At 36.3% G+C, this 27618-nt stretch overlaps 1 protein-coding gene across 1 annotated transcript in view; it reads right to left on the minus strand.

The window, feature by feature from the left end:
- The window catches only part of LOC113234435 (cyclin G), a 46525-nt gene that overhangs the window by 7320 nt on the left and 11587 nt on the right, over positions 1-27618 (minus strand). Inside the window, 5 exon segments of the mRNA XM_026469745.1 lie at positions 491-755; positions 2021-2148; positions 2914-3029; positions 5716-5918; positions 10464-10576. Of these exon segments, the coding sequence (XP_026325530.1) occupies positions 491-755; positions 2021-2148; positions 2914-3029; positions 5716-5880 (674 nt within the window). The 5' untranslated portion in view covers positions 5881-5918; positions 10464-10576.

A 27618-nucleotide genomic window follows, 5' to 3' on the forward strand; every position in this document is an offset into this window, starting at 1 on the left:
TCATTACAATGCTAAGCAAAAGAAACATAATCCCACTCAAAATTTTAGATTAAATTAAAATGTAGATCAAGCGAGGGCGCAATTTTTATTTCATTTTATGTGAATTTAAATTTTTTTTATGTGATTTTATAATAATATTTAAATTTTCAGTTTTTAATGTTATTTTTGATTGTATTTTATTGCATTATATTTATAAATATTGAACTAGTTTTTTTTATTACTTTACAACTAACATAGTATCTAAGGTTTCTGTAAACTAACAAGTGGACCCAAGTTGTCTTAAATAAAGAACATATAAGTACAATAATAGGCTACTGAATGTACTGCACTAAAGCGTACATATTGTCAGGGTGTTATTATCAAATATTGTATCTTTCCATTGTTCATAACCCCACTGTAAAGTGACATTTAAAATTTAATTTTTGAGAAACTGAAAAAATAGGTCAAAGTGAAAATGTTTCTGGCATCGCTTTAGCGCCGATAGCCTCACATTCTAGAATTCAAGATTTTTCGTTTGTTATTGAGCGTGGTACATCTAGGAGAGCCTAGGGCGCTGGTCGAGAGCGAAACGCGACCCACCGGAGTGACGGGCGGCAGCTGCAGCTGCGCCGCGGCGACGGCCACGATGTTGCGCAGGAGCCGCAGCCAGTGCAGCGGCGTGACGGGCTGCGCGCCCGCCACGCCCAGCTTGTCGCCGATCACGCGCGACATGCGCGCCACGTCGCCCGCCGTGCACGCCGACTGCGAGATGGACACTATGACACGCGAAATTACAAACGTGTATAAATGCATATTATTCACAATGAAAAACCCCTAGTGGAAGAAAAACTTTATACTAATAGTAGATTGTACAACAAGTGCATAAAACGCGTCATTTTACCGGAGACGAATATATCCTGGTCGATACTTACGTTGAGGGTAAAATGGGTTTTATGAACGAGTTATACACTCTGCTTTTCACTTCGATTGCGAGGAAATTAAACAGCTACATTACAAATAAACGATTATTTAATTAAAATTGAATGTAAAATTACAACAATTAGACATATTTAATGCGATGGGTTTTTTTTATTTATGCACTAACGCATTAAATCCTATTTTATGCAGCCTACACCCAGCATAAATACGTACTTTAAGAGCATGAGAAGTGAAAAGGTTTATTATACAGCATCTGCGTACGTGGTTGATAAAAATCTGTGGTAGTAACCCGTTTAATTTCTTATAGGTCGTCTCGATCTATGATGTTAGAAATAAATATTGTAAATGATAAACGTATTCAAATAATTATTATTATAAATTTTTATTTGCCATAATAATAATACAACATGCCATAGTGTACAAGTAAGTAACTATTACAGATAATGTATATTTACAAAGAGCAACCCTTAAACTTTCTAGCTCATTCTTCTCAGGGGAATCTGCCTTACTAATGAGCTGTAGAGTTTAAACAATATGACGATTTCAAGTGTAATTTGCTTACGTATGAAATAAAGGTTATTTCAGTTGGAGTTTAGTTATGCTTTTAAATATGACATTAATAAAAATAATAATAACGCATACACTCATAGCCCCACAGTAGCCCTGTGTTGCAGGTGCCATAGACACACACACATAGACAACCACAAATTACACTCAAACTCACGAGAGAAATAAATGTATGCAATTTCAAATGAGCCCTTATTAAGTAGTAGCTGGTGCCCGCCACTTCGTCTGCGTAACTTCCAAAGTTTTATTTCTCCATACAAACTTTCATCCACTATTTCACACCTTTAGGATTTAATTTTGTGACAAAAAGTGTACTATGTCCTTCTCGACAACAATTATGCTATGCCGGTTACCTGACACCAGATTGCATCACATGTCGCCGACAAGTGCAATTCGTGTAAAGTAGATATTTCATTGTTATATTATATTGTATGTATGTTAGTCGTTAAGGTATATATTATAATGGTCATGGTGGCGTGAAATAAATTACTTATTAAATAATTAATTTTACACCTAAGCAAAAATAAAAACCTACCTAATTCCTCGACCGTGACGGTCCTAGGCTGGCGTGTGCGCTGAGCGTGCTGGTCAATTGCTATGTTCATGCAAGACACCGTGATGCAAGGGACGTGGCACGGACGCACCTTCATCTTTGTCAGGAACCTGTACAAAAGTTACAGAATAAAAATAAAGAAGATAAAATGAACGAATGAATGAAATGAGCATATGATACCTGCTAAGTTCACCGAGCTCCCAGGACGTGAAGTTCGGTGAACCTAGCAAGCCGATCGGAGTCCCACTTATCCCCTATTTGAGCTCTCTTGCACTCTACACAGGCAGGATGCCACCTTTTTTCGCATTAGTGCGCAATAATCCTCTACACTAGCATCGGCAAACATGCCCGACGCACTGCAGTAGCGAGGAAGCCCAAACAGATCCCTGAATACATTATTATACATGTTGTAATGGCGTTACCAAATGAACTGCACTCTGACTGTAAAATTGCAGTTCGAGAACAGTTGGAAGCAATTTGCATGCCGTTAGCACGACTGTATTAAATGCAATCAAAAAGCATGCTTACGCCGCAACTGCACACGAATTGCAATATAACAGTCAGGAAGTCATTTTAACACAATCGCCGCTACTGCAAATCGATTGCAAAATGGCAGTCATAAAGTAGTTTAGATGTAGGCAACACTACAGCACACTACTGCAAAATGATAGTCGGAAATAGTTTGGATACAGTAGAACCAAGTGCATCGCAACAGCACGCCTTCTGTCAGCAGTCAGTAGTGGGTGTGTGCCCTTATCTACTACACACTATATTTTAGTGTCCAAAGGTCAGTCTAATCTTCAAGGTATCAGATCTGGATTGTAAATGACTCCCCTCATTACCGAGTCTTTGTTAAAGTGTAGAAGATGAAGTACCTGTCAAATAAGCTGATGGCATCGATGAGAACATCGGCTGGCAGGTCATAGCAGACTTTAAGACAACGCAGCACGTGTGCAGCGCCGTCTCGCGCGCCTGTCGTAACTTCGCCACTCTGTAAACAATTTAAAAGACATTGAAATCAACGTATTTTCTAAAGAGTACCACACACCGAGCGCGCTTCAGCTAACACCTGATATTAGTTTGTCTTATTTCAATACAATACAATTCAATTCAATTTCGATTATTTCGTTTTATTTTTACAATAATCTAGCTTTTAATAGCACGGTTAGACATTATCAAGATATTTCTTTCCTGTGATAAAATAATTATAATTCTAAGGTCGGCGGACACATAACGATGTCTTACGTTCTCAAACTCGCATCTTACAAAGAGTGATTATTCAGATGGCAAAACTTTATTTATTTTAAATTTCTTATCAAGGGTCTTAATTTAGATGCATTTTACTTTAAGAATAGGTAGTGAATATGACGGAAATTTGATGAGAAATCTGCCTGCAAAATTTGTATATTATACAATCCATTTTTTGCATTTCAGTAATTTTATGCTTTAAGATAACGAGTTTGAGAAAGGCGACGATAAGTCAAATTCGTTTGTTACTTCATTTATTTGTAACTTAATTTCTAGTGGCGTCTTGTAAATTTATCGTTATCTACACATCTTCCAACTTCATAAACAAAATATAATTATATATATTAAAAAATTAAGTATGTCTTTGGCTTATGTGCTTTAGTCCACCGACCCTATAATTATATCTGATAATAACCTGATATATCACGATTTATAGTTTCGAGTCTTTAATTTTTGACAAAAAATTACAACCACTGAGAAATAAACACAACGATATTTTTTTTTTTTAGATTTACATTAAGGTATCAACCTTTGAATACATCTCTACATGGCACGACATTGCTAGCGGTAGCATTTTGTTGTTGAAATCAATTTTATTAATCAAGATAATTACAGAGTGCGCTGTGCGGGAACAATTATATCGCGCTGCACACGGGATAATATCAACACGATTTTTCAGACGATATTCGATAACAAGATGATTGAAAATGTGCTAAACGGCTCGTCTATTCATTTCAATTATCAATGAAGTTGTTTTTATTATATTGACTAATTTGGTAGGTAATTCTTTCATTCAACTTGCTATTGAATATCATCAGAAAAATGTTGTTGATATTATCCCGTGTACACATAACTGTTATGTAAACTGTCACTGCTCCCGCCCCGCGCAGCTACCTCAGGAACCATCAAGTATATAACCAGAAATAGAGACGAAATAAGGGCCATATATTCCTGGTAACGCATTAGCAATACAGCTCTTATAAATATCAATTCTCGTTTGCACTGAAATATAGACCGGCCAACTACTGACCTGTGCGTACGTCTTCGTATATTCTAAAAAATATTCTATGTTTATTGTAATAAAGATTATATTTATTGTAATAAAGATTATATCTCTAACAATGCCGTGCTGTTCTATTCGGTGGCGTGGGAAAAACAGCAAAACATCTAATTATAAAACAAACGGAATCACATTTCATCGGTAATTAAATATGTAATTTTGCAGTTTTCGTCCATTATAGCAAAGCTCAAGTTAACTGGTCGATTTGAAGTGAAACAGTTGACGACACCCATTGACAACACACGTAAATTGTTTCGAACGAAGCCAATGGAGCGCAGTGTCACAGTAATGATATGGCAGAATAGTATTCAAACAAATTAAATGCCATTTCGTCTCTATTTCTGGTTATATACTCGATGTCAGGAACAGACTCAGTTAAGCGGTAGGCTATGTCAAGTAGATATGAGCGTAGATAATAGACCAACCGGCGGCGGCACGCCGACAAAAGCGTCTGCGGCGGCGGCGATTCGGCAGCACTTTTTCATAGGAAAAAATAAAATAGCGTATTTTTTATAATAATCAAATTTTTATCAGTTCATAATAATAAGCACGCGCACGCAAATTGACAAATTAATGTTTTAAACAAAACATCCTCGAATATAAAATCAGCAAGTTTTATCTTAACAAAGTCAATGTGCCTGATCGAAATGAACAGAACGCTGCGCCGATTGCATTTGTCGGCAACGGTGGCGCGCCGACGCGACGCTCGTATCTAGTATCAAAGTATATTTTATCAAGGACATTTGTCAACGATAATCATCACGTCGAACCCTGCAACGTTGCATTAAATTTACAGTAACATGGTAAACCATAGCCTGCATCATCCCCAACGGAATGATATTAGTGTTTTTGAGGGTTAATTCCGTCTTAAGATTTTTTTAAATTTCATTGGATTAACTTGTTTATTGTATTGTGTATTCCATCGTGTCCACAATTTGCATGCCGTATTTAGGCAGAATTTAGTATAAGTCTATGAGTCACTGTTTCTTTAACTCCGTATTTGTAAAATACTAATAACCTCACGGAACTTCATTACTAGTGTCATAAGCAACTAAATCTGGTAATTGACTGTTTAGAAAACATAATAAAGTTACCAAAAATAAACTTTTAAGTTTATCTTGTACTCTCTGAGAGTTTTGAAATCTGTATTTTTAGCAAAGCGTGTTGTCATTAAAAATAATTTTAGGCGTGGATACTTTCTTTTGCTACTGCACAGAGTTATCACCATTTAGACTGACAAAATTTGATGAATAATTATGTCATGGAACCAAAGTTGTTGTTCATAATATTATTAATATGGTTTTTAAAGATTCTTTGTTATTTTACTCTTAACCCTGGCCACCGAGTTAGTCGAATATATTATACTCACATCAGAGTTAGCTGGCAGACACAGTCGTGGCTGGAACTTGTGCTCCAGCAGCAGGTACTCGTTGAGCGTCGCGTACAGATGTTGAGGGTCCACGGCGTCCCCCCTCGATGTGGAGGGAACGGCGTCGCTGTCAGCATCCGGGTGCCTCGCGCCCGTTCTCAACATGATCGGGCTTATGGCGCGAGCGGCGGGTGAATCGGCACCTGCAAATTAATTACGTGTTTATGCCAATAGTGGTGCGCCTGGTGGTGGTGGTAAACGACACGCTTACCTATAACAGTAAGTCGACCACGAAATACGATACTACGTGACTGCGTCCGAAGCTCATACGTATTATTATGTCAGTTTTCAAGTTTAAGGCTGCCTCTCCACCAGAGTTATGCGACGTAGCGAAGCAGTGTGCAAGGAAAAATCCACCAATAGGATTACTTCATTTTCCAAGTATTTGTACCTATATACAAAATAGCGAGAGATGTGTGCGACTGGTGCGGGTGAGGAATGTGTGAAAAACGGTGTAGGAAACTAGAACTACTGAAAGTATGACACTAATTGACTCTGACATATCGCCACCTCTCACACCACCACATTGTACCCCGCCCGCGCATAGCTGACAAGAGTTCGTAACGCATCCTTGCACAGCTTTGGTGGAAAACATCACACCGTTTCACAGCGCCAACACATCCTCGCACCGCCTCGCTACCTCGCACATCACTGATGGAACGACAGCCTTAAGCTGTCATTTGACGTTTCACAGTAAGGACTTATGTCAAATCACGATCTTCTTACGCGTTTCGTCGTAGCCTCCGGCCCGATACGAAGCTAAAACGATGTTCGTTACCTCGTATTTCGTATTTTTCCCGCCAAGCAATAATGTTAGCATTACTGCGTTAACGTTAAGTTAACGTTAGCATAATTGTAGGCACATGGGACTTGTCAATTTACGTCTCAGGGTGACGGGCGCAGTGGCAGTGCCCTTCAGATCTTTGCGACTTAAAGTTCCGAGTAGAACTGCAACTGTTATGGACAGGCGTGTCGCTTACCATCAGGCGCACGACATGCTCGTCCCGTCACTTGATATTACAAAAAAAAAATCATGATACACCTGACCTATAACAGTTGTGGTGCCACTTGGTTTTTAAATCACAACGATCCGAGGGTTAGTGCCACTGCACCTATCACCCTGAAACCTAAAATTTACAAGTCCCACGTACCTGTAATTTCACCAGCACCCTTACCCTTTCAAATCCGGAACGCAGTAAAGCGTATGTAGTAATGTACTCTTTCGGGTATATTGGTCATTTTGCAACTTTGTTCCTTTCGTTAATATGGTTATTTTTGCACTTTGGTCGTTGGTCCCCGACAGGGTAATATTACACATTACTGCGTTTCGTTTGCGAGTACCTATAGCTACAGCTTATTGGCAGAAATAGTACTGTGGCAGTACTTCTCAAGGAGCTCTATTGCTATTAAAAACATCGTCGTATAACATCGTGTAAGATTATGGCGTTTAATATTCCTTATTTAAAAACATCTATTCTATTTTTTTACAAACAAATTACCGTTTACATTTGTGGCGATATTATCCCTGGACATTGAATTTTAAATTGTAATATTGTGACATTGATAACATGAAATAAATGATTCTATTACATTCTAAGATTACTATCGATTTGCATGAAGAATTTTGATTCCACGGTCATGTGTACAGTGAGGACGTGAACTCGCTATTCTAGTTCTTCCACGATAAGGCTTGAATTGCACGGGTTCCTCTGGAAAAGTTGTTCAATATCATGGGTCTAATTGTTCATGATCATGGGTCAAGTTGTTCAATGTATATATGAAACATTATAGTGTAGAACAAAAATAAAACTATCGAAATAAATTGTTCAAAATCATGGGTCAAATTGTAAAATACCGCAAATCAAGTTGTTCTATATCGTGAGTTATTAAGTTTAAGTTAACCAATATCATGCCTCTAGTTGTTCAATATCAAGGCTCAAGTTGTTCAATGTCATTACGCGAATTGTCCAAGGCCACGGTTCATGTTGTTCAATATCAAGAGTAGATAGAGTAACTTGAAATTGTATCAGATGTCTATTATTCGCACATGTATATAGAATATTAACAACATACAGACAGCTAAAAAACTTATAAATTGTTCACGTGAAAATTATCGTTAGAAGACTCGGAACTTACCGTTTTTGAAAGTTAAAACAAAGTTCAATATTCAATTAAATACTATTTGATGAAAATTGGTTTGTGAATAACGCGGTTATTTAGGAGGGCACAGGAGTTATTCAGGAGGAATTTAATTTCTATATATTTAATATACAATTATAATGCAACCGATATCTACGGCCTCGCAACGTATTTACTATTCTGGGTATTATTTTCCTTATAACATAACACATAAAGGACTAATAGTGAGATAATTGTTTATTAAACTTTCTGATTATTATTAAATTATTATTGTAAATATGTATTGTTTTGTTCTTGGTATTTATACTCTGTCCAACCATTTATTTAACTTTTGATATATGCATGCCTCCGAAGTTCCGTAATTATTGACATACAAACATAAACAAAAAAATGTAATAATACTTCCTGGACTCTTTTATTTTTCAATGTTAGTGGAGGGATGTGCTCTTTAGCTCCGATATTTATCGAGTTAAGGGATTATATAACGAAGATCATTCAAGTTGATAAATTTTGGTACCTGTCTAATAAACTGTAATGAAATGAAGTAAGTGTCCTTGTCCTTGTTCGAGTTGCAGTGCCACTCAGATTTGCATATGATATAGATATAAGAGTTAGCTTTCTTGACTATTGTGATATTCTCATCAGAGCTATGATTTTTTTTTTTCATAAAAAAGAAACACTTTAAATCAATCTCCTGTAATATTCTCCAAAAGCACGTTAGACGTTTTACCTTTCCAGAGTCGAACTTATGTTCAAAGTATATGTTTAAATTCAAGTTGGAAATATCTTTATTTCGTATTCTTGGTACAGTAAAATCACATGCGATCATACGTCAAAACTGCTTTTATGACACGAGTCATAAAAAAATACGAACTACGTGAAACAAATCTCTACCTAATTTCGGTGGCAATTTTACTTACTTAAATATTCGAGAATATTATCATGAAATGTTAATTAATATTTCAGGATACTACACTAAAAAAGGAAAACACATACACGCTTATTTTTTGGCAGGCTTGCGCTTCGCTCTAGTCTTCAGACCACTGGCAGAGCCTGTGGCAACCTTACCACCGCCAACAGTTTTGCCTCGTGGCACATCCAAACTGCGAATTTGATTCTCTGTAGAGATATGTTCAAGATCGTCGAGAGACGAAACTGAGTGTCGCTTACCATCAGCGGCCACCACTAGTCCAGCACTTGGAGATCCCTATTCGCGAGCCGCTACAAAAATCCTGTGTCGCCTCTTTGTTAAGAACTCGGATATTGTAATGCCGGCACCCTTCAGGCTAGTTATCAAAAACCAAATCTCATCTCGCTGAATACTACAAAATTTCACAAGGACGGGCCGAGGCTTTTGCGACGATGACTCATACGATGAGCACGACTAATGTGGTCCAGCTGTAATAGCTGGCATAGCGACCGGAGATGTTTACTAGTGATGCCAATCACTGTTTCAAGTGAATTCTCATCCTTAGCTTCCGGGATTCCGTGGAACAACAACATCTTCCGACGACTACGTATCTTCAAGTTGTCACATTTACCCGTTAACACGGACAGCTGCTTCTGGATATTGTTGAGGGAAGCCACCACAAAACTCTGGGGATGCCTAAAGTCCGCTGCAATGGAATCCACAGTAGCCGACTTCTCAGGGGACATCTTATGTAACTCCCCTTCAAATGCGGCCATCCTCGGTGAAAAAGTTTTAGCCAGAGCATCAATGGTACCTTGAATGTTGTCCATTACAGTGCTGCTTATGTGGTGAAAGTGATGTGATTGTTAACTAAAGGATTCTCACTGACTGCGAGCAGGTATTGTGCACTAAGGTATCATAGTATTATTGTACACAGTTTAAAAAAATATATAAAAAAACAAATTTTTGTATTAAATTATTACGGCACACAAATATCGCGTCAACTTCGTACGACAGCGACGCCTACCCTCCAACTCGAATATTAAATAATACTTCATGATAATATTCTATAATATTTAAATAATAGTTTCTCAAAGTGGTCTCTACCGCCCCCGGTGAACGCTGAAGAGACCGAGTGGGGAGGCGGTAGGGGGCCCAATTCTTCGACGTTAATGCTGTCCAGGGGTTTCTATCACATTTGAAAAAAAAAACTGTACATAAACTACACTACATTTCTTTCCCCTTTAGGTTTTTTGTGTTAGTTAATATAAAAATACGCCTTTTGAATATTTTTTGGGCGTCGATATTTTTTTATCTTGCATATGTGGGTCAAAAAGTTTGGAAACCTACGATAAAAATTGCCAACGCAATTAGACGGAGAAAACTTGAAAATTACCCATCTATCCTGTAATTTAAGCATAAAAAAGTTACTAGTCGCGTAACTTTTTTATCGTTCGTTCGTGAATTTCGTTCGTAGAATTTTCAAACTCGTCGCCTGAAAAGTTGTAATTTTGCAGGTGTGGTTTAAAGGATTATTATATATGTAGATCTTTTTAGTTGTTACAATAATTGTTTCTGCGATGTAAAAGGTCCCATAATTACCGCTAAAATTGGGTCATATTTTAAAACATCAACTCACCAAAGCGTGCGCAGGAGCAGTTCAGCGGCTCTTCAGTCGTTGTATGTGCCCGCGCCGATCCCCCCTCGGCTCGTCGACCCGTCGTGTGCGACCGGGCGCTGAGGCCCTAGTACCTGACCACAAAGAGCGCTTTGCTCAACAATCTGCAGCGTGGCTGCTGAGCGTTGAGAAGGTAATACGAGATGATAAAGGGGTATGGTATTGGATTGCAAAGAAGATAGAAGAGGGTAATTATTCTTAAGGAAGTACTAGGAGATCAGAAATCTTAAGGCAATTCTTTGGTTTTGTTTTTGTTATGGGATATCGACCCAGCAACACGGGAAGGTTTCCAAGGAGGGTTTATTCAGGATACAGCTCAGTAAGGTTACCGGATGCAATGTCTTGTTGAAAGACGATTGTCCAGCCTCCTTAGCGCTCTTCAACGAGTCAGATACGTACAGAAGCGGTTGAACACCTCTGTAGGGCAGTACACTACGCTCGGTTGAGCCAAGTCGTAGCGACCAAGTGTCTACGATCAGGTGTACCGAATCGTAGCAACCAAGTCTCTACGCTCGGGAGAACCAAGTCGTAGTAACCAAATAGCTAAAAAGGCCACGGTCTTTCCCTCTGACCCCTAGTACACACCGGGTGTTTTTGGCACCCTTTATACTACTTTTAGGTGGACCGTCGAAGGTCCCTCGCTGCAAGCGAGACGGGTCTCTTCTTAGGGAATATTTGATAATATAGAATGATTGTATGAAATACCTGTAAAATTATTACAATGAACATGGGTATATAATGAAAATGGTGTGCGGAAATTAAGTTTCAATAATAATTGAACGAACCAGTGTTTTCTTGCAATACGGAATCTGCCTCCAGTCATAAGTCTAGTCGGTTACAGTTAAAACCATATTAAGTTTGACACTTTGTACTTTCTTAAATCGGATCGAAATCGAACGATAGCCTATGAATGGCGCACGGAAAAAAGCCGTGTCGAATGTGTATATACACGGAAGAAAAAAAACAATGGTAGTGCCTTGTGCCTTGATTACTATGAGAACCGATGTCGCCAAAACTCACAAATTTAACTGCCTCCGTGGCCGAACGGTTACCATGCCGGACTGCCACGCAGAGGCCCCAGGTTCGATTCCCGGGCCGGGAGAAATATTTGCATGGCCTACATTTATTTCTCTCGTGAGTTTGGGTGTAATTTGTGGTTGTCTATGTGTGTGCCCATGACACCCGCGACACAGGGTTTCCCTAGTGCGGGGCTATGTTGAGTGTGTGCGTTATTATTATTATTATTCTTAGTTTGAAACACTACGAAATCTTGATATTGATTGGTCGTAGTTTCAAATTTAAAAACAAAAACAAATTCTGGACTGCTAATATACATAATTTAAACTTTACCCTGTTGGTGTTGTTGGTTGGTTGAAAATTCATTACCATCAATACCTATTATACGAGTTACGACGTTTTAATATTATATTGAAATTTCAATCAATGTGCTGCCATATTTTTCGTTCATTTTCATTTCATTGCTGAATGACGACGAATTGGAGTCATTAATTTAGTTCTCCAAAAAAGAAGCGACCATATTGCAGGGGTATAAGCTTTACTTTCGTTTTTTGTAACAAAAAAAAATATTTCGATAAAACAGAAAATTTAAAATTTAAGACTTTCCGATGACATGAAATATCACTACGGGTAATGTTTTTGGTGCAGCTATCATTTTTGCACTCCAAAACAGCACAATAAGGCATTTTTCAATGATTTTAGAGAATTTGCACAAAAGAACGACACAACCATACCATAGAAAGCGGAAATGGAAAATGAGGTCAGATAGGTCTTACGAGACCTATAGTTGGCACGCGTCAGACGCTAACTAACCACAACTAGTGTATTTATTGTTCTGTGCGTATATACGTTCCTTGGCCCACGTTTACGTTAGCGAGTGGCAAATAAATAAAATTTGCAACCTTCGTCTGAAAACAAGGTCATTTCAGTTGTGTTACTAAACCATCGGTAACAAAGAATAAATTTGGTTAACAATTGTATAAACATGCAATTCAAAAGCAGTTTAAGTACCGTAAAAACAAAAATTGCAAAATTTCAATAATAAACCAATACAAAAAACAGACACCGAGGTAAATACGTAATATCTAGGTTTATCTTAAAAACAACCGTTTCAATTTACTTATTATCATTATCACAAACTACGCATTTTGGTGTCAAATAGCGTGATGTTTATTGTATGCAAAATTAAACTTTATTACATACGCCGCAGAGAAACCAGACAAACTAGATATGTACGCGGATTAACGTAGGTACTTTATCTGCGCTGTCTACAATCAACAACGGATGTTTACGAAACCATGGACCAATGCCTAAAGAGGACTGCTAATAATAGTATGGATACTACAGATCGTAACTTTATATAATAATATAATTGTAACCTTTTCATTGAAAAAAAAAACCGACTTCAAAAGTTTGCTTATCGTCTTTTTTCGATTTCCATGGAATCAAAAAATTCTAACTTCTTGATGACAACGGGACTATTACGGACTCCTTTGCACATTTTATATTTTCTTTTCCGGTTGTGACGGTGACGGTGATTGATTGATTGTTGATTACATATTGTATTGTGTCAAATGGAAAGTCGACATTTATTTGCGGAAAATAATTAGTAATCTGTGATGGTGGAAACGAACCCGGAACAGCATCAGGGACCACCTCGAGACCCTTTCAAACAAAAGAAGAATTTTCAAAATCGGTGCACAACTGATGGAGAAATTGGTGAATACACGGACATGTCTATAAAATTTGAGGATTTCCTTCGATTTTCATGGGATCCCCTCATCAGATTCTGACCTGGTGACAATGGGAACATCAAGAGAGTGCATCCTTTCAAACAAAAAAAAAAGAATTTTCAAAATCGGTCCACAATTGACGGAGATATCTGAAAACATACATACAGCCGAACGTATAACCTCCTCCCTTTTTTTGAAGATTCCGTTTTATATCAAGATGGCGCTGATCAACAACCTGGAAGTAGTATATATTATGTAAATGGCCGTGGATATCAATTCATTTCACATTAGGTCTCAAAAGACCTACTTGAGCTCGGTCCGTTATTTTTACTTTGTATGGTATGGTTTTGCCATACTTTCGTGCAAATTCTCAAAAATCCTAGAAAAATGCCTTATTATGCTGTTTTAGAGTGCAAAAATGATGGCCGCACCAAAAATATTATATATAGCCATAGTAGTATTTCATATCATCGGTATGTCTTATTTTCTGTTTATTGAATTGATTCAGATGTTAATCCGTGGTACTCCAGCTACTGGCCGCAAGATGGCAGCACGTTGAATAAAATTTCAATATAAAATCAAAACGTCGTAACTTGCAATGAACGTATTGAACTTTTCAACGCTATTGCGCCTGGCACAAGTGCAAATTGTATTAACAATTCAGAATTTGTTACGTCTTTTTAAATTAAAAACTATGACCAATCCGTCAAGATTTCGTAGTGTTTAGCATTTGTTTGTGTGCGTTTTGGCGACAGCGGTTCCGACATCGAGTAATTAACTCATTTATTTTGTTTGAAAACTATTCTGCCATATAATTACTGTGACAACTGCGCTCCGATTGGCCAGCCCGAATGCGAAACAATTGACGGGTGTCGTCAATTATTTCGCTTCAAATCGACCAGTGAACTTGCGCTTTGCTATACTGGACGAAAATTGCAAAATTACATATTTAAATTACCGATGAAATTTGATTCCGTTTGTTTTGTAATTAGATGTTGTGGTGTTTTTCCCCATACCACCGAATGGAACAGCACGCCATTATTAGAGATATTATCTTTATTACAATAAATACACAATATTTTTGGAATATATTGAGACGTACGCACAGGTCGGTTGTTGGCGCCGTCTATATTTCAGTGCAAACGATAGTTGATATTCATAAGTTATGTATCACTGATGAGTTACCAGGAATGATGGCCCTTATTTCGTCTCTATTTCTGGTTATATACTCGATGGGTTCCGATAGTAATCGAGGCTAAAGGCATTCCATTGTCTTTTTCTTCCTTGGTACCTACTAATGATCATATTACTGCTTGGCGGCAGAAATAGGTCAGATGGCACAACTTCCTGGACGAACTCTACAGCCATGAAACTAACATTTAAAGGACGTTAGCGTATAAACTTTATGTAATAACAAACACGTAAGCAATTGTTTGCGTAATACATAAATTATTATTTATTCATATGATGTTATTACAATTAAATTTATGTGAACTGTCTCGTAAACAATGTGTTAAGTCATCGTTAAACACTGTTCATATGTCGCCAAACAATACTCGATTAATTTCTTTATTTTAAATAATAGAAAAAATTTAGTTTAATAATCTCAGAACATGGTACTAAAAAACCGACCTCAAAAGTCATTCATCCCATAGTTTGCCACCCTTAGAGGTGGAATATTTTCTTGAAATTTAAATGTGTAAAAAACCACAACTGAGGTTCCTTCTTTCCAACAAAAAAAAAAAATTAAAATTGGTTCACAAATGGCGAAGTAACATATGGCGCGTAACATACATACAAAAAACAAACATACAGACGAATTGAGCACCTCCTCCTTTTTTCAAGTCGGTTAAAAATAAAACGTCGTCTTTAATTCAAATTTCTCAACAATAAGAATTTTAATTATAACATTTAAATTTATTATGAAAAGGTACAACAAATTCTATATAACAGTTCGCAAAAGTGATACATTTATAACCATATTTTTTCGCGTATGATACAATATACAATGTAGTATGCAAAATACAACCTGATCGTGACTGCAACCTAACAATTCGGCACCTAACAGGTCGGCACAACATGTATTTTTCTTCCACTTTCCCCTATCAGCAGTAATTTCCATACTCACATCTTTCTTATTAATATCATTTTACACACCATCCATCCCGTCTTTTCTATGGCCATCTTTTCCCCTTATATTCCTCCATAAATTCTCTGTACTACGCTGCACTTATCATAAACTAAAACAATCGAAATTTTCAACGAAAACTCCTTCGATCCGGCCGGATTCGAACCGACAACGTCTTTTAGCATTCCGTGACAGACGCTATACCAACAAAGCCACGGAAAGATTTTTTCTGTTTGTTGTCGTATCTCTGTATTTGGTTTTTTTAATCGTCTCGTATTTTATAATCGTATCGTATCGGTTTTTTCAGCCGTAGCGCCATCTATGAGAAATCTTAAGTATTTCGTCACCCAGTTAGATACCTTTACAGCTACCAGCCCTGGTTAGAGATGTTACATTTTTTTATTGATTAATTTTTTCTAAAAAAAAATATTCCGTTAATAAATATTTTATAAACAAAAAAAGGTTAAAAAGTTATTTTCTAAACAAAAAAGAATTAAAAAGTTATTACTAAACGGAAAAAGAGTTAAAAAGATATTTTCTAAAAAAAAAAGAACGAAAAGAAGAAAGATTACGTTTTCTAAATTAAATAATATGTTACACACTACGTATTAATTACTGTATTATATAACAGACAATAATATATAATGCGCAACAAACTTGAGTACTCAGTCAATGATCTCTTGTATAAATAACGCATGCCCTGAAATGAGGGCTATAGTATACATTGTAAACTGTGTACACTTTATACATTGTAGTCTCTTTGTAGTAGATAGTTGAAATGATTGTATGATTATATTATTGAATAATTTTAACTTCTTATGTAACGTAAATAAAACATAAACGAGAACATTCAACGTTAATACTGGTGCTTAAAAATTTATCTCAATAAAAAAAATAGTACGCATATAAAAAACCTACCTGATGTAAAAAAATTGACGATGAAGTCGACTAGAACAGAGAACCTTCATTTTATATGAAATCGGTACAAAAAACAACAATGTTCAAATTGAAATTGCGAAATATATGCCTAGATAGTATAATATGTCGATCATTATAAAAGTGGTGAATGTCCATATTTTAAAACACGTTTCTTTTTGCTTAAAAGTAACACATTTAATCATATCGCACTACTATTACAATATAATAGTAATACTTTATTTTCTCCACAAAATACAACAAAAAAATAAGAAGTAAATAAATATTTTAGTAATTTTAGAACAGTATCTTGTAGGAGCTGGTGACTGGGTTTAACACCTGCGCTACAAGTCACCAGGCCCCAACCCTTACAAATGAATCATAATGTTACTAAGTATACATAACCAACCAAAAATTATATGTATGAGAGAAAAAAAGGTGAAAGAGAAATTAGAATATCCATATTTTTTTTATAATATCAAGTGACAGGACGGACAAGTCGTGCGCCTGATGGTAGGCTACACGCCTGTTCATAACAGTTGCATTGCCACTCAGAGCTTTAAATCGCAAAAATTTAAGGGGCACTGCCGCTGCGCCCGTCACCCTGAGACATCAGTTGACAAGTCCCATGTGCCTGATATTTCACCAGCACCCTTACCCTTCCAAACCGGAACACAGTAATGGTGACATTATTGCTTGGCGGCAGAAATAAGTAAAGTGGCAGTATTTCCCTGGATTAACTCTTTCACAAGCTCTACTGCTACTAAATAAGAGTAATCTAAGAGTAATTTAAAAATAAGTCACGGTAACAGAAAAAGCTTCGAGATAATTCTTTTAAGTGGGGGTATAAACGCGCGCGCGCTTGTATGTGTTATGATCTTGATGTATAAATAGCCTATATTTATAAAACCTAATCCAAACATATATTTCTATGACGGAAATAAATATTACATGTTATTATAATATAAACTGTTCTGATGAAAAACCCCAAACAGACATAAGACTGCAGTACTAATTAATATGTTTTAATTTATTCTAAGGTTGAAGGCAAGAGACGCGCTGGAAGACGTAAAAAGTCATGGTTACGCAATGTAAGGCAGTGGACCGGAGTCAAGAGGGCAGAACAACTGTTTCGTTTGGCCATGGACTGGGACAAATTTGCCACATTGACGGCCAACCTCCAGTAGCGGAGAGGCATTTTAAAAAGAAGATACTTAATAAAAATTCTTATTGTTAAAATAAAATAACTTATAAAACATAACGTAGCGTAAATTAGAATGTTTCTTTGTAAAATTAAAAATAAGTTATTTAATTAATAACTTTTGTGACTGTAATGAAAAAATAGGGTGGTTTGCATTAATATTAGACATAACTGGTTGATGACTGTACCACCTCAGTCAACCATGACCATGGGACCTGTAAAAGACCCAAAACGTTGGTTTGTTTGAAAAAACAAATGTATGCGATTTAAATTCGGAAAAATAGTTTCATTACCTAACCCAAGAACTCGATAATACAAACTAGTTTTAAGTACAATTTGCTATACCCTACCAGGTCCCATGTGATACTATTATTTTGTAACAGCTGTATAATGATATTCTATACTCGTCAACTTTTTCTCAACTTTCTCCATTACCTTATTGTATCCGAGTATAGTTATTGCGATTTCAAATACTACTTGTTGCATTTAATAGTGTAGATTACATACTGTATGCGAGCAGTGAAAGTTTCATGCACAACACATACACCACCGTCCGCGTAAACAATGTACGTGTGGAAACTTGGCGAGAAAAGCGATGTTACTTTTTTTATTCATTTTTTAACTTTTTATTTATTTAGGTGTTTTGATCATTAATGAACAAGTCAGCTAGAAGTGCCTTAGGCCTCGATTATTATCAGAACCAAAGTCGCCAAAACTCACACATTCTTCATTTCAAACACTACAAAAATCTTGATAATGATTGGTCGTAGTTTCAAATTTAAAAAGAAATAACAAAGTCTGGATTGTTAATATAATTTAAACTTTACCCTGTTGGCATATCGTTGAAGGTTCAAAATCACCAATACCTATTATTTACAAGTTACGAAGTTTTGATATTATATTGAAATTTCAATCAATGTGCTGCCATCTAGCGGTTCATTGCTGAAATACGACGAATTGGAGTTATCAATTTATTATAGTTTTCGAAACAAGAAGCTACTTTCATTTCTTGTAACAAATATCATTTCCATAAACAGAAAATTAAAAATTTATTTAAATAAAATACCACCACGGGTAATATGTTTGGTGCGGCTATCATGTTTGCACTCCAAAACAGCGCAATAAGGCATTTTTCTAGGATTTTAGAGAATTTGCACGAAAGAATGACACAACCATACCATACAAAGCGAAAATGGCGGATTGACCTCAGATAGGTCTTTTGAGGCCTATAATTGGCATGCGTCTGACGCTAACTTGCCACTTCCACTGTATTTATTGTTTTGTGTCAGTTCCATTATAACAACGATACATCAAGAAAACACTTAATAAAATCCAAACAGACAAATCAACCTACTGCTTAACTGAATCGGTTCCTGAGATAGCTGCGCTGTGCAAGAGGGGTGGCAGTTTACGTAACAGTTATGTCGCGCTGTACACGGGATAATTTCAACTGACGATATTCAATAACAAGTTGATTGAAAAAAGTACCAAATGGCTTATCCATTCATTTCAATTATCAATGAAATAGTTTTTTTATTATCGTTTCACATTTACATTTTTCACTGAACTGAAATTGAACTGAAAAAATTTGAAAACAATAAAGTAATTTGAATTACTTATCAAATTACTTTATTGTTTTCAAATTTTTTCACAAGATTTTCAAAAAATTTGTCCCCTTCTAGGTTAGATCCATGTAACATGGAATAACATGTAACTTGTCAACTTATGTGTCAGGGTGACGAGCGCAGTGCCCCCAAGATCTTTGAGATTTAAAGTTCTGAGTGGCACTGCAACTGTTATGGACAGGCGTGTAGCTTACCATGAGGCGCACGACTTATACTTCGCGACATTTGATATTATAAAAAAAAAGGTTTTGCTCTGAGGCAGCCGATTTGTCTTGATGCATGATAAATCGTTCTACGCGTACAGATCAACAACAAATTTAATGCATTTCCTAAGTTGGTCCATAATTTGAAGCAAAGACCTAATATGATCGCTACCAGAGCACTAACCCCATGCGCCACCGAGATCGTCGACATTATAATGCGAACAGGTTAATTTGGGACACGACTGATGTTCTTTTTAAAAAGTCTCGTAAGTAACTGGGCAGTTGTGGTTGCTTGCTTACAATTGAATAAAAACACTTGACTATAAACCGCTTAACACATTTATCTACACATGTTTTTAACCCTAAGTTTGTTGAACTCTCGTATCTTTAATTTATAACACCTAAACAATAGCGGGGTAACGGACGTTGTGGAAAATCACGTAAACCATTATCAGCATAGTTCTCCAATAATTTCGTACCTTTGGTATAACAAAGCCATTTGTAATCATATGTCAAAAATTATTTTATTTTATCGCATGAAAGGGCATATATCGCAGGGCTTGAATTTTCAGGGTTGTCCCCAATAATATTGGAGCGTCGTTCAACAAAGTACGTAAGCGGAACTTGCCGACTACAAGACGTGTTCACGTTAGCATAGAGAGAAATCTACTAATTACGTAAACAATAGTAAAACATAACCACTTAGCTTCGCTTAATTGATTTGCTAACTCTCTTTAAATATTACCGTGAGAAAAAACTTTCCAAATACATGAACCACTTTATTCTAAATGCTGCTATACATGTCGCGACAACATTATTCCACGAAAAATGAGCAGATGGTGGAATATGTCAGACTAAAACCCATATAGACCCTGAGGATCGAGCGGTGGAAGTCCCGGCACAACGTGGATTTTAATACGTTCGTAGCGAGAGTGACGACCGAACATCAGCCGACCTACATGAAGGAGAAATGAAAAAGCGACCGAAAGATGTCATATATTAGTGGGTCAGTATGATCAGCATACGGACTAGATCGCAAAACGACCACCTCTAAGACTATAACTTATAATGACTTGGAAGCAAAACGACTAGATATCGAAATGACCATATCGTCAAATAGACGCCATGGTATGTTGTTTTACCATGTCCAGCGCACGACTTGGTCGAATGTATGTTTGTATTTTATAAGTATGTTGGTGATACTTCTCTACGAAATAGCAGTAAGCAGTTGTGCAGTTGCAGTTTCCAAAGCAGTTGGAAATCGAACATGTAACGAAACCCCGTACTATCATATTCCAATGTTTAATTTTACTGTAAACGCTGTTTTTGTTCATGAACGGGTTAAGTTAATAAAATCATTTCAACTGCATTTAAAATTTTCTATTACCACTGTATACTTATAGAACTTAATTTACAGGGAATAAAAACGAGGCACGGCGAACTACGTTCTTAGTTTAACTTTTTAGCCAACTTCAAAAAAAGGAGGAGGTTTTCAATTGAAGTGTATGTTTTTTTTGTATGTATGTTACGCGATAACTCGTAATATATTTCTATTATTATTTATTCTTTTTTTATTGGAAAGAAGGTACCTCAGATGTGGTCCCATTTAAATTTGAAGAAAATATTCCAGCTCTAACGGTGGCAAACTAGGGGATGAATGACTTTGGGGTCGGTTTTTTTAGTACACTGTACTGTTTTATTATATAAATCCTGTATTTATTTATGTGCCATTACCGCATAAAAATTTACTCATGTATATATTCAAGAATGAACTTCTAACATAATTTAATCACGATGTTTATTGCGCTCCACTTTTCCTGCCAATAAACGCCCGAAATAGACATTCCAAATTAGAACGCGCCGCCATATTGTTTTTATAACGGAATTTATAGACGCCATACTTTATGACCATGGCGGTTGCGGTTGTGGTTGATTATGGACGTCGCAAACAACGGGATTTTTGGAGATAGAACTGCTTAGTAGTTTTCTGACAAAAGTCGATTACTGTTATAAAAGATCCGTGCATAATGATTATATAATATCCCTTTATTTCATGTGTAAGCAAAATACACTTGGAATTGGGAAATTTATTAAGAAAGACTGAAATTTTGAGGGATCTTCTGTACGAAGGAAACGGCCTGAACAGACGCCACATCACTGCCTGCACTACTGTACAGGCATTTAAAGTGTTCATTAACATTTGCTCTGCTTGTTCTAGAATTTCGAAGAACGATAGCCTTCAAACGACATATAGATGTCAAAACCAAAAAAACCATAGACAAAAACGTGGTGTACATTGGAGCCCCTACTACAGAGCATAATAATCAAATTAAGTTATTTTAGACGGTTTGGTCATACAGCATTTGTAGTAGTAGTAATAAGTATCAGGCGGTAATACCAGTAATCTGATTTTAAACTAAGGAACCTAGAACCAAAACGTTGGTCCTACAGGGAATAGAAGCTACGACCTCCTCGTCCATCGCTCGAAGTTCAAACAGTTAAGAGACCCTCCACACAAGCATCTTTCGAACTTCAGCGTCTTGCTAACGTATGCACAGTCGACACGCCACCGTCCGCGCGGCGGCGGCGGCGGCGGCGCAACGCCAGCGCGACGTCAGTGAGCGACTGCTGGGGGTCTACTCCCGTTCTTTTGATTTAGCCAAGTATTACTTATTTGACAGACATTGTTTCGGACGGAGGATGGGAATACACCTTCTAAATGCCGAACGTCGAGTATACGCCGCGCGGACGTCTTATCGACGCTGTGCGTGCGTTGGCAAGACGCTGCTAACGCTTGAAAGACGCTAGTGTGGGGGGTCTCTTAATCACCGAGGAGTCATCGTAGTCACGGCATAATAACAGCGTGGGTCTTTTAGATTTATCATTATTCTTTATAGAATTCCGGTACGGCAGATCACACGAAAATTCTTTCTTCAAAATTGTACATTACACCATGGCATTCAAATTTGCAATTAAAAAAACCTTTAACTGGGTCTAAGTGCATAATTTTGAGTTATTGTCTGATAATTTTTTTCTAGAGAGCAACGACCTTCAACAAAAAAGTCTCTTGGTTACAAGATGCTTTCCGCAATTAACTACGAACAAACACACCGTTGTTCTCATTGTTAAAAGAAACAAATTGAGGTCTGCACATATTGTTTCGTAACAGATGTGTTTGTAAAAGTGGTGCAAACTATTAGCCTTTTATATTTCCTTAGGATATTAAGTAACCGGGTCACTATTCTGCTATTTTTTTTTCAACCACTGCTCATTACCTACTTACTATGAGCGTCTGTCTACCCGCTACTCTCAGATTTGAACCACCTGACGAAACATTTAGGCGCCGACTGAAATATTTTTTCTTGGAATATCCTTTATACTCTGTCAATGAATATATGGACCTAAAAATGTAACGCTTTTGAGTATTTTCTATTTTATGTAATTTTTTATCGCATAAACATGACTTTGTATATTTGTTATCAACTTATGACAATCCTTGATGGAAAATGATATTTAATATGCAATTTAATGACAGCAAAATTATTATTAATTAATGAATATTCTAATTATTGTGTACTTTTCATCTTATAATTTTCATTTTTGTTTGACGATCTCAATATAATTTCTTATATTACATTTGAGAAATAAATGAAGCTGAATCTTTTAATATATATGCATATATATGATAATATTGCAATTATGATAATATTTGTTGTTCTGCTAAAATCTAACTGCAATGGCAGTTGCGTCTGATAGTGTCAGTGGAATGGCAGTGATGGAATTCATTCCTTCAATCACAAACGATCGTAGTTGCCTTATTAAAACCACCATTTAAATCATTATGCGTATCTATAATTTTATCTCGTTTAAGCAGCAATTTAGTTATCAAATTAAATAATATTAATATACTACGCCATCGACTATCGCGGTCCCATTGAAGAGCAGAATACCAAAAAATTGCAATGGCTGTTGAATGGTAGCTCGATGACTAACCACTAGTGCCTATACTCTAGCCAAAATCGTTGTAGAATAAATGTCAACAAACAAAATGATTTTTAAACAGATGATTTTTAAGGTTTTCATCTCCGGCTCTTTCACAGTTACCACAATTTCAAAATTTTCCTACGAAATTCGACTAGATTAAGGATAATACTAAATGCAATAGCCATGTTTATACTAAATATTATTCAACAGAAGTTTCAAATCACCTAGAAATAACATAAAAATGACCAGTAACTAATTATTTGTAAAACTGTGTCATCCCTATTGACATTTTGATTTGAAGGGAGAGATTGCAAACATTCGAGTTCTGGTGGTAATTCAAGTTCAGAATCGGAAATAGATGCTAGATGATATAATATGTGGTAAATTAATACCAAATAAAATCTTATAATTTTGTCATTACCTACCATCGAGAAATAAATATTAATAGGATGCAAAAACTTATTTTTATTCCTAAATACGTATCAATAAGTATTTTGTAAATTTTATAATAATTGGCTAGGTAAGAATTACTTCTACATAACCCAATTACATACTTACCTATTTAAATTCCAATTAAGGGAGCAGGTCGTGGCAAGAGCAAGCCTTAATAATGTGCATCGAAAAAAATGTTCTTTTCCTATGCCATCGTTGGTTGCCAAGCAACGTTTTGTTATTAAACATTCTACATCGAATTTGGCAAGAATATAACTACTGCTGAGTGTATCGCTAACAGTGTAAGCGCTCTGACAAGTCTTTCATTTACATTACAATCCTTGTTACATTCGGCTAAGCACGACTGCACACGGCGGGCAACGTAATTTCACCTTTCTGAGCGTGTGGTTAGGTTCCTTTTTCCTCTTAACGCCTGGTTTCTTTGGTCAAATTTAGTAGGCATTATAGCGTAGGAATTTTCGATTTTGTATATAAGCGATGTATCTGTTACGTAGTAACTATTAAGTAATCTATGACACAACTAACATGACTTAAAATTAACAGACTTCGGACCTTGTTTGCTCGAAAAGCAGCAAAATCTTCAAAGGCATTAAAGGATATGGTTATCTGTTTGCCTTTCCGTGGGTTAACTGAAGCCGAAAGATAGGCCAGCGGCCTTGGTATCCCGTCTTTCCGGTACGCTGTTGCCAGTCGTCCGCCATTTACGATTAGCCATCTAACATACATTTTATATGTCGCACTGCTATTACAATAGTGTTATAACTCAAAATATGTGAAATTCAAGATTATACCATTGTTGAACGTAAAATTTTATTATCTACAGGTCAATAAAACCGTCGTTAGAATATTGTATAAAACAACTAAAAGATGTCTACTTAACTACTTAAAATAAGAGACGCTTTATGTGAGCTAGTATCTGGCCAAAATAGACCTTATTCAAAAATTAGAAATTATTTTTTCTCTTTTATTTTTAAATATGTATATTTGGTAAGTAGGAAATAACCTATATATAAATTTACACAGATCTTTCACGGAAAGCGAGTAATTCGTCTTTCGTCGATTCTGAAATAATACACTTTTTGAGTTAATACATTATTGTATAAACAGTGCGATTATAGATTAGCCGTATAACATCTTAACTATGAAATCATCTAACGTGAATGCCAAATTTTTTGTTAACTCGTTGACGCAAAAAACGCCCCCGTGCTCTCATTGGGGAACACAGCTAAAAGTCCGCTGGCATCGCGAGATAATAATTAAAAATTGTTAGTTGGTACAAAACGTGTAGTATCAGTAGAGTTCCTTGTTCCAGGAAACTTGAACTTTAACTTTCAAAATATTTACTTACTTACCTTTAAAGGGAGTACCTGAGTACTGGTCCCACTTAAATTTGAAGAAATATTGTATATAATATATATATCTTTAAGCGTGGCAAACTAGGAGATGAATCCGGTTTCCGGTAACCGATTACAATAAAACTTGGCAAATAGGTAATTCCATGAACTTTTGGGGTCCGTTTTTGTTAAATAAAAGTTCTAATTTACTTTTTATTAAATAATTTGGATGCTCATACAAACATTCTATTGTAAAATTCCAAATTAGGGCATTGTTTTATTGAGATCCAAGGGCAAAAGCCAGCAAAATGAATTTGTCATAATGACCTTCGTGGTCGAGTAATCTATGAGGTTCCGGGTTTGATCCCCGACCGGGTTAATATAGATAATTAACTTATCAATATATTCTCGGGTCTGGGTGTTTCGAGGTTTTTTTTATAATATCAACTGACAGGACGGACAAGTCGTACGCCTGATGGTAAGTTACACGCCTGTCCATAACAGTTGCAGTGTCACTTAGAGCTTTAAATCGCAAAGACCTGAGGGGCACTGCCACTGCACCCGTCACCCGGAGACATAAGTTGACAAGTCTCATGTGCCTTTTAATGTCGTCGTTGTTACTGATTTCGAAAACGCAAGTGCTTTAGCTACTTTGGTATCAGAGCAACGTATATGATGTCTAATATTTATTTATCTAATCAATATTATAAAGGCATCTATCTACCCTTGACATTGATTGAATCGACCAATAAAGCCCACTGATTGACATCTCGTTCCACGTGTAGAGTTCGGGCTAACTTTTTATTGACCAGTATTTTTTATTTGATCACGTCTTGTGGGTTTTTGTGGTACAAAAAAGTGTGTCGGTGATAAGAAATATACGTATTATATCAGTAGGTTGAAGGTTTCGTGATGATAAATAACGAAAAATTAGAACAACTAGACAGCGGCAGTAGCTCAGTGGAAGACCGGTTGCTTTGCAATTGAGGGGACGTCGGTTTGAATCCCAACAGTGTTTTTTTATGATAACATGTGACGGATGGTAAGCTCTGAGTGGCACTGCAACTGCTATGGACAGGCGTGTCGCTTAAAACCAGGCGCACCACGTGTTCGTCCTGTCACTTGGTAACATAAAAAAGCGACACGAGCTTTAAATCACAAATAAACATTAATAAATAAAGCCTCTTTGTAAGCCTTTTCGCAGGAGTGCTTTAGGTGCGAATTCTCCCATTGCTAGGCTTTGCCATTTGTACAATTATCACAACGCAACGACTGACTTACACTACTTTTCTGCAGTAAGATCCAGGCGCGAAATGTCGTCACCCTCCTAAAACTCTGTCACCGAACTTCTTTTTTATGCTTTCGCTTAGTGGTATCAACACTATTTGTTTTTGTGATTTATATGGTTAAATTAATTGTTACACTTTTTTAAGATTATTTTTACTCTGCAATAATTTATTGTGCATGTAGTGTCGGTCTATAATAGATTGTGCACTTAGTTATAAGTTTTTTTGCATGTTTTCTGAGATTTTATTGGTGTAACAATTGTTGATAAAATTAAAAATATGAAATTATGTTATCCCTATTATTTTTCAACAAAAAGTAGGAATTTGTTTAGAATTAATGTACATAAATTTTAATAATATTTCACGGGAAATGAGTCATTAGTTTTTCATCGATTCTCAAAAAATACACTTTTTGAGTTAAAAAACTATTGCATTAATATAATATATTAATACAATAATATACTTTTTTTATTTATATATATATATATACACACTTCCGACGTATTATTAAATTAGTAGTGTAACTTTTATACTACAGACTATATATCCATATGAAGTTCATTTAATAGTAAGAACGACTGGTCAAGGCGTAGTTATTTTTAACCGGCATCGTCACCCGCAAACTTGATCCAATACTCGCAGAGGTTTTTTTTCATTGCCATATGTAAAAAAACAATATATGATAAATGTACTTATTATTGAATATATTTCGGAGGCTGCGTGCAGGGCATTTGTAGCAGTAGAGCTCATTGTGAAAGAATTACTCCAGGGTGGTTCTGCCGCCAAGCAGTAATGTCTGCATTACTGTGTTCCGGTTTAGAAGGGGTACTGGTGAAATTACAGGCACATGGGACTTATCAACTTATGTCTCAGGGTAACGGGCGCAGTGGCAGTGCAATCTTTGCAATTTAAAGCTCTGAGTGGCACTGCAACTGTTATGGGGAGGCGTGTAGCTTACCATCAGACGCATGACTTGTTGGTCCCATCACTTGATATTATTTTAAAAAATGTTATTCTGCTAAAATCTAGGCAATCGGAATGGCAGTGATAGCATTTATTCATTCAATCACTAACCATCGATGTGGCCTTACTAAAACTAATATGGAAATTACAATGCATATCTTAATTATTGTCTCGTTTAATCTGCAATTTAGTCTTCAAATTAAATAAATATAATATTAGTACATTACGCCATCGACTCGCCATTGCAGAGCAGACTACCAAAAAATTGCAATGG

The sequence above is a fragment of the Hyposmocoma kahamanoa genome, unplaced genomic scaffold, assembly GCF_003589595.1.
Source record: "Hyposmocoma kahamanoa isolate Upper Pololo Valley unplaced genomic scaffold, ASM358959v1 84, whole genome shotgun sequence".
Classification (NCBI taxonomy): Eukaryota; Metazoa; Arthropoda; class Insecta; order Lepidoptera; family Cosmopterigidae; genus Hyposmocoma; species Hyposmocoma kahamanoa.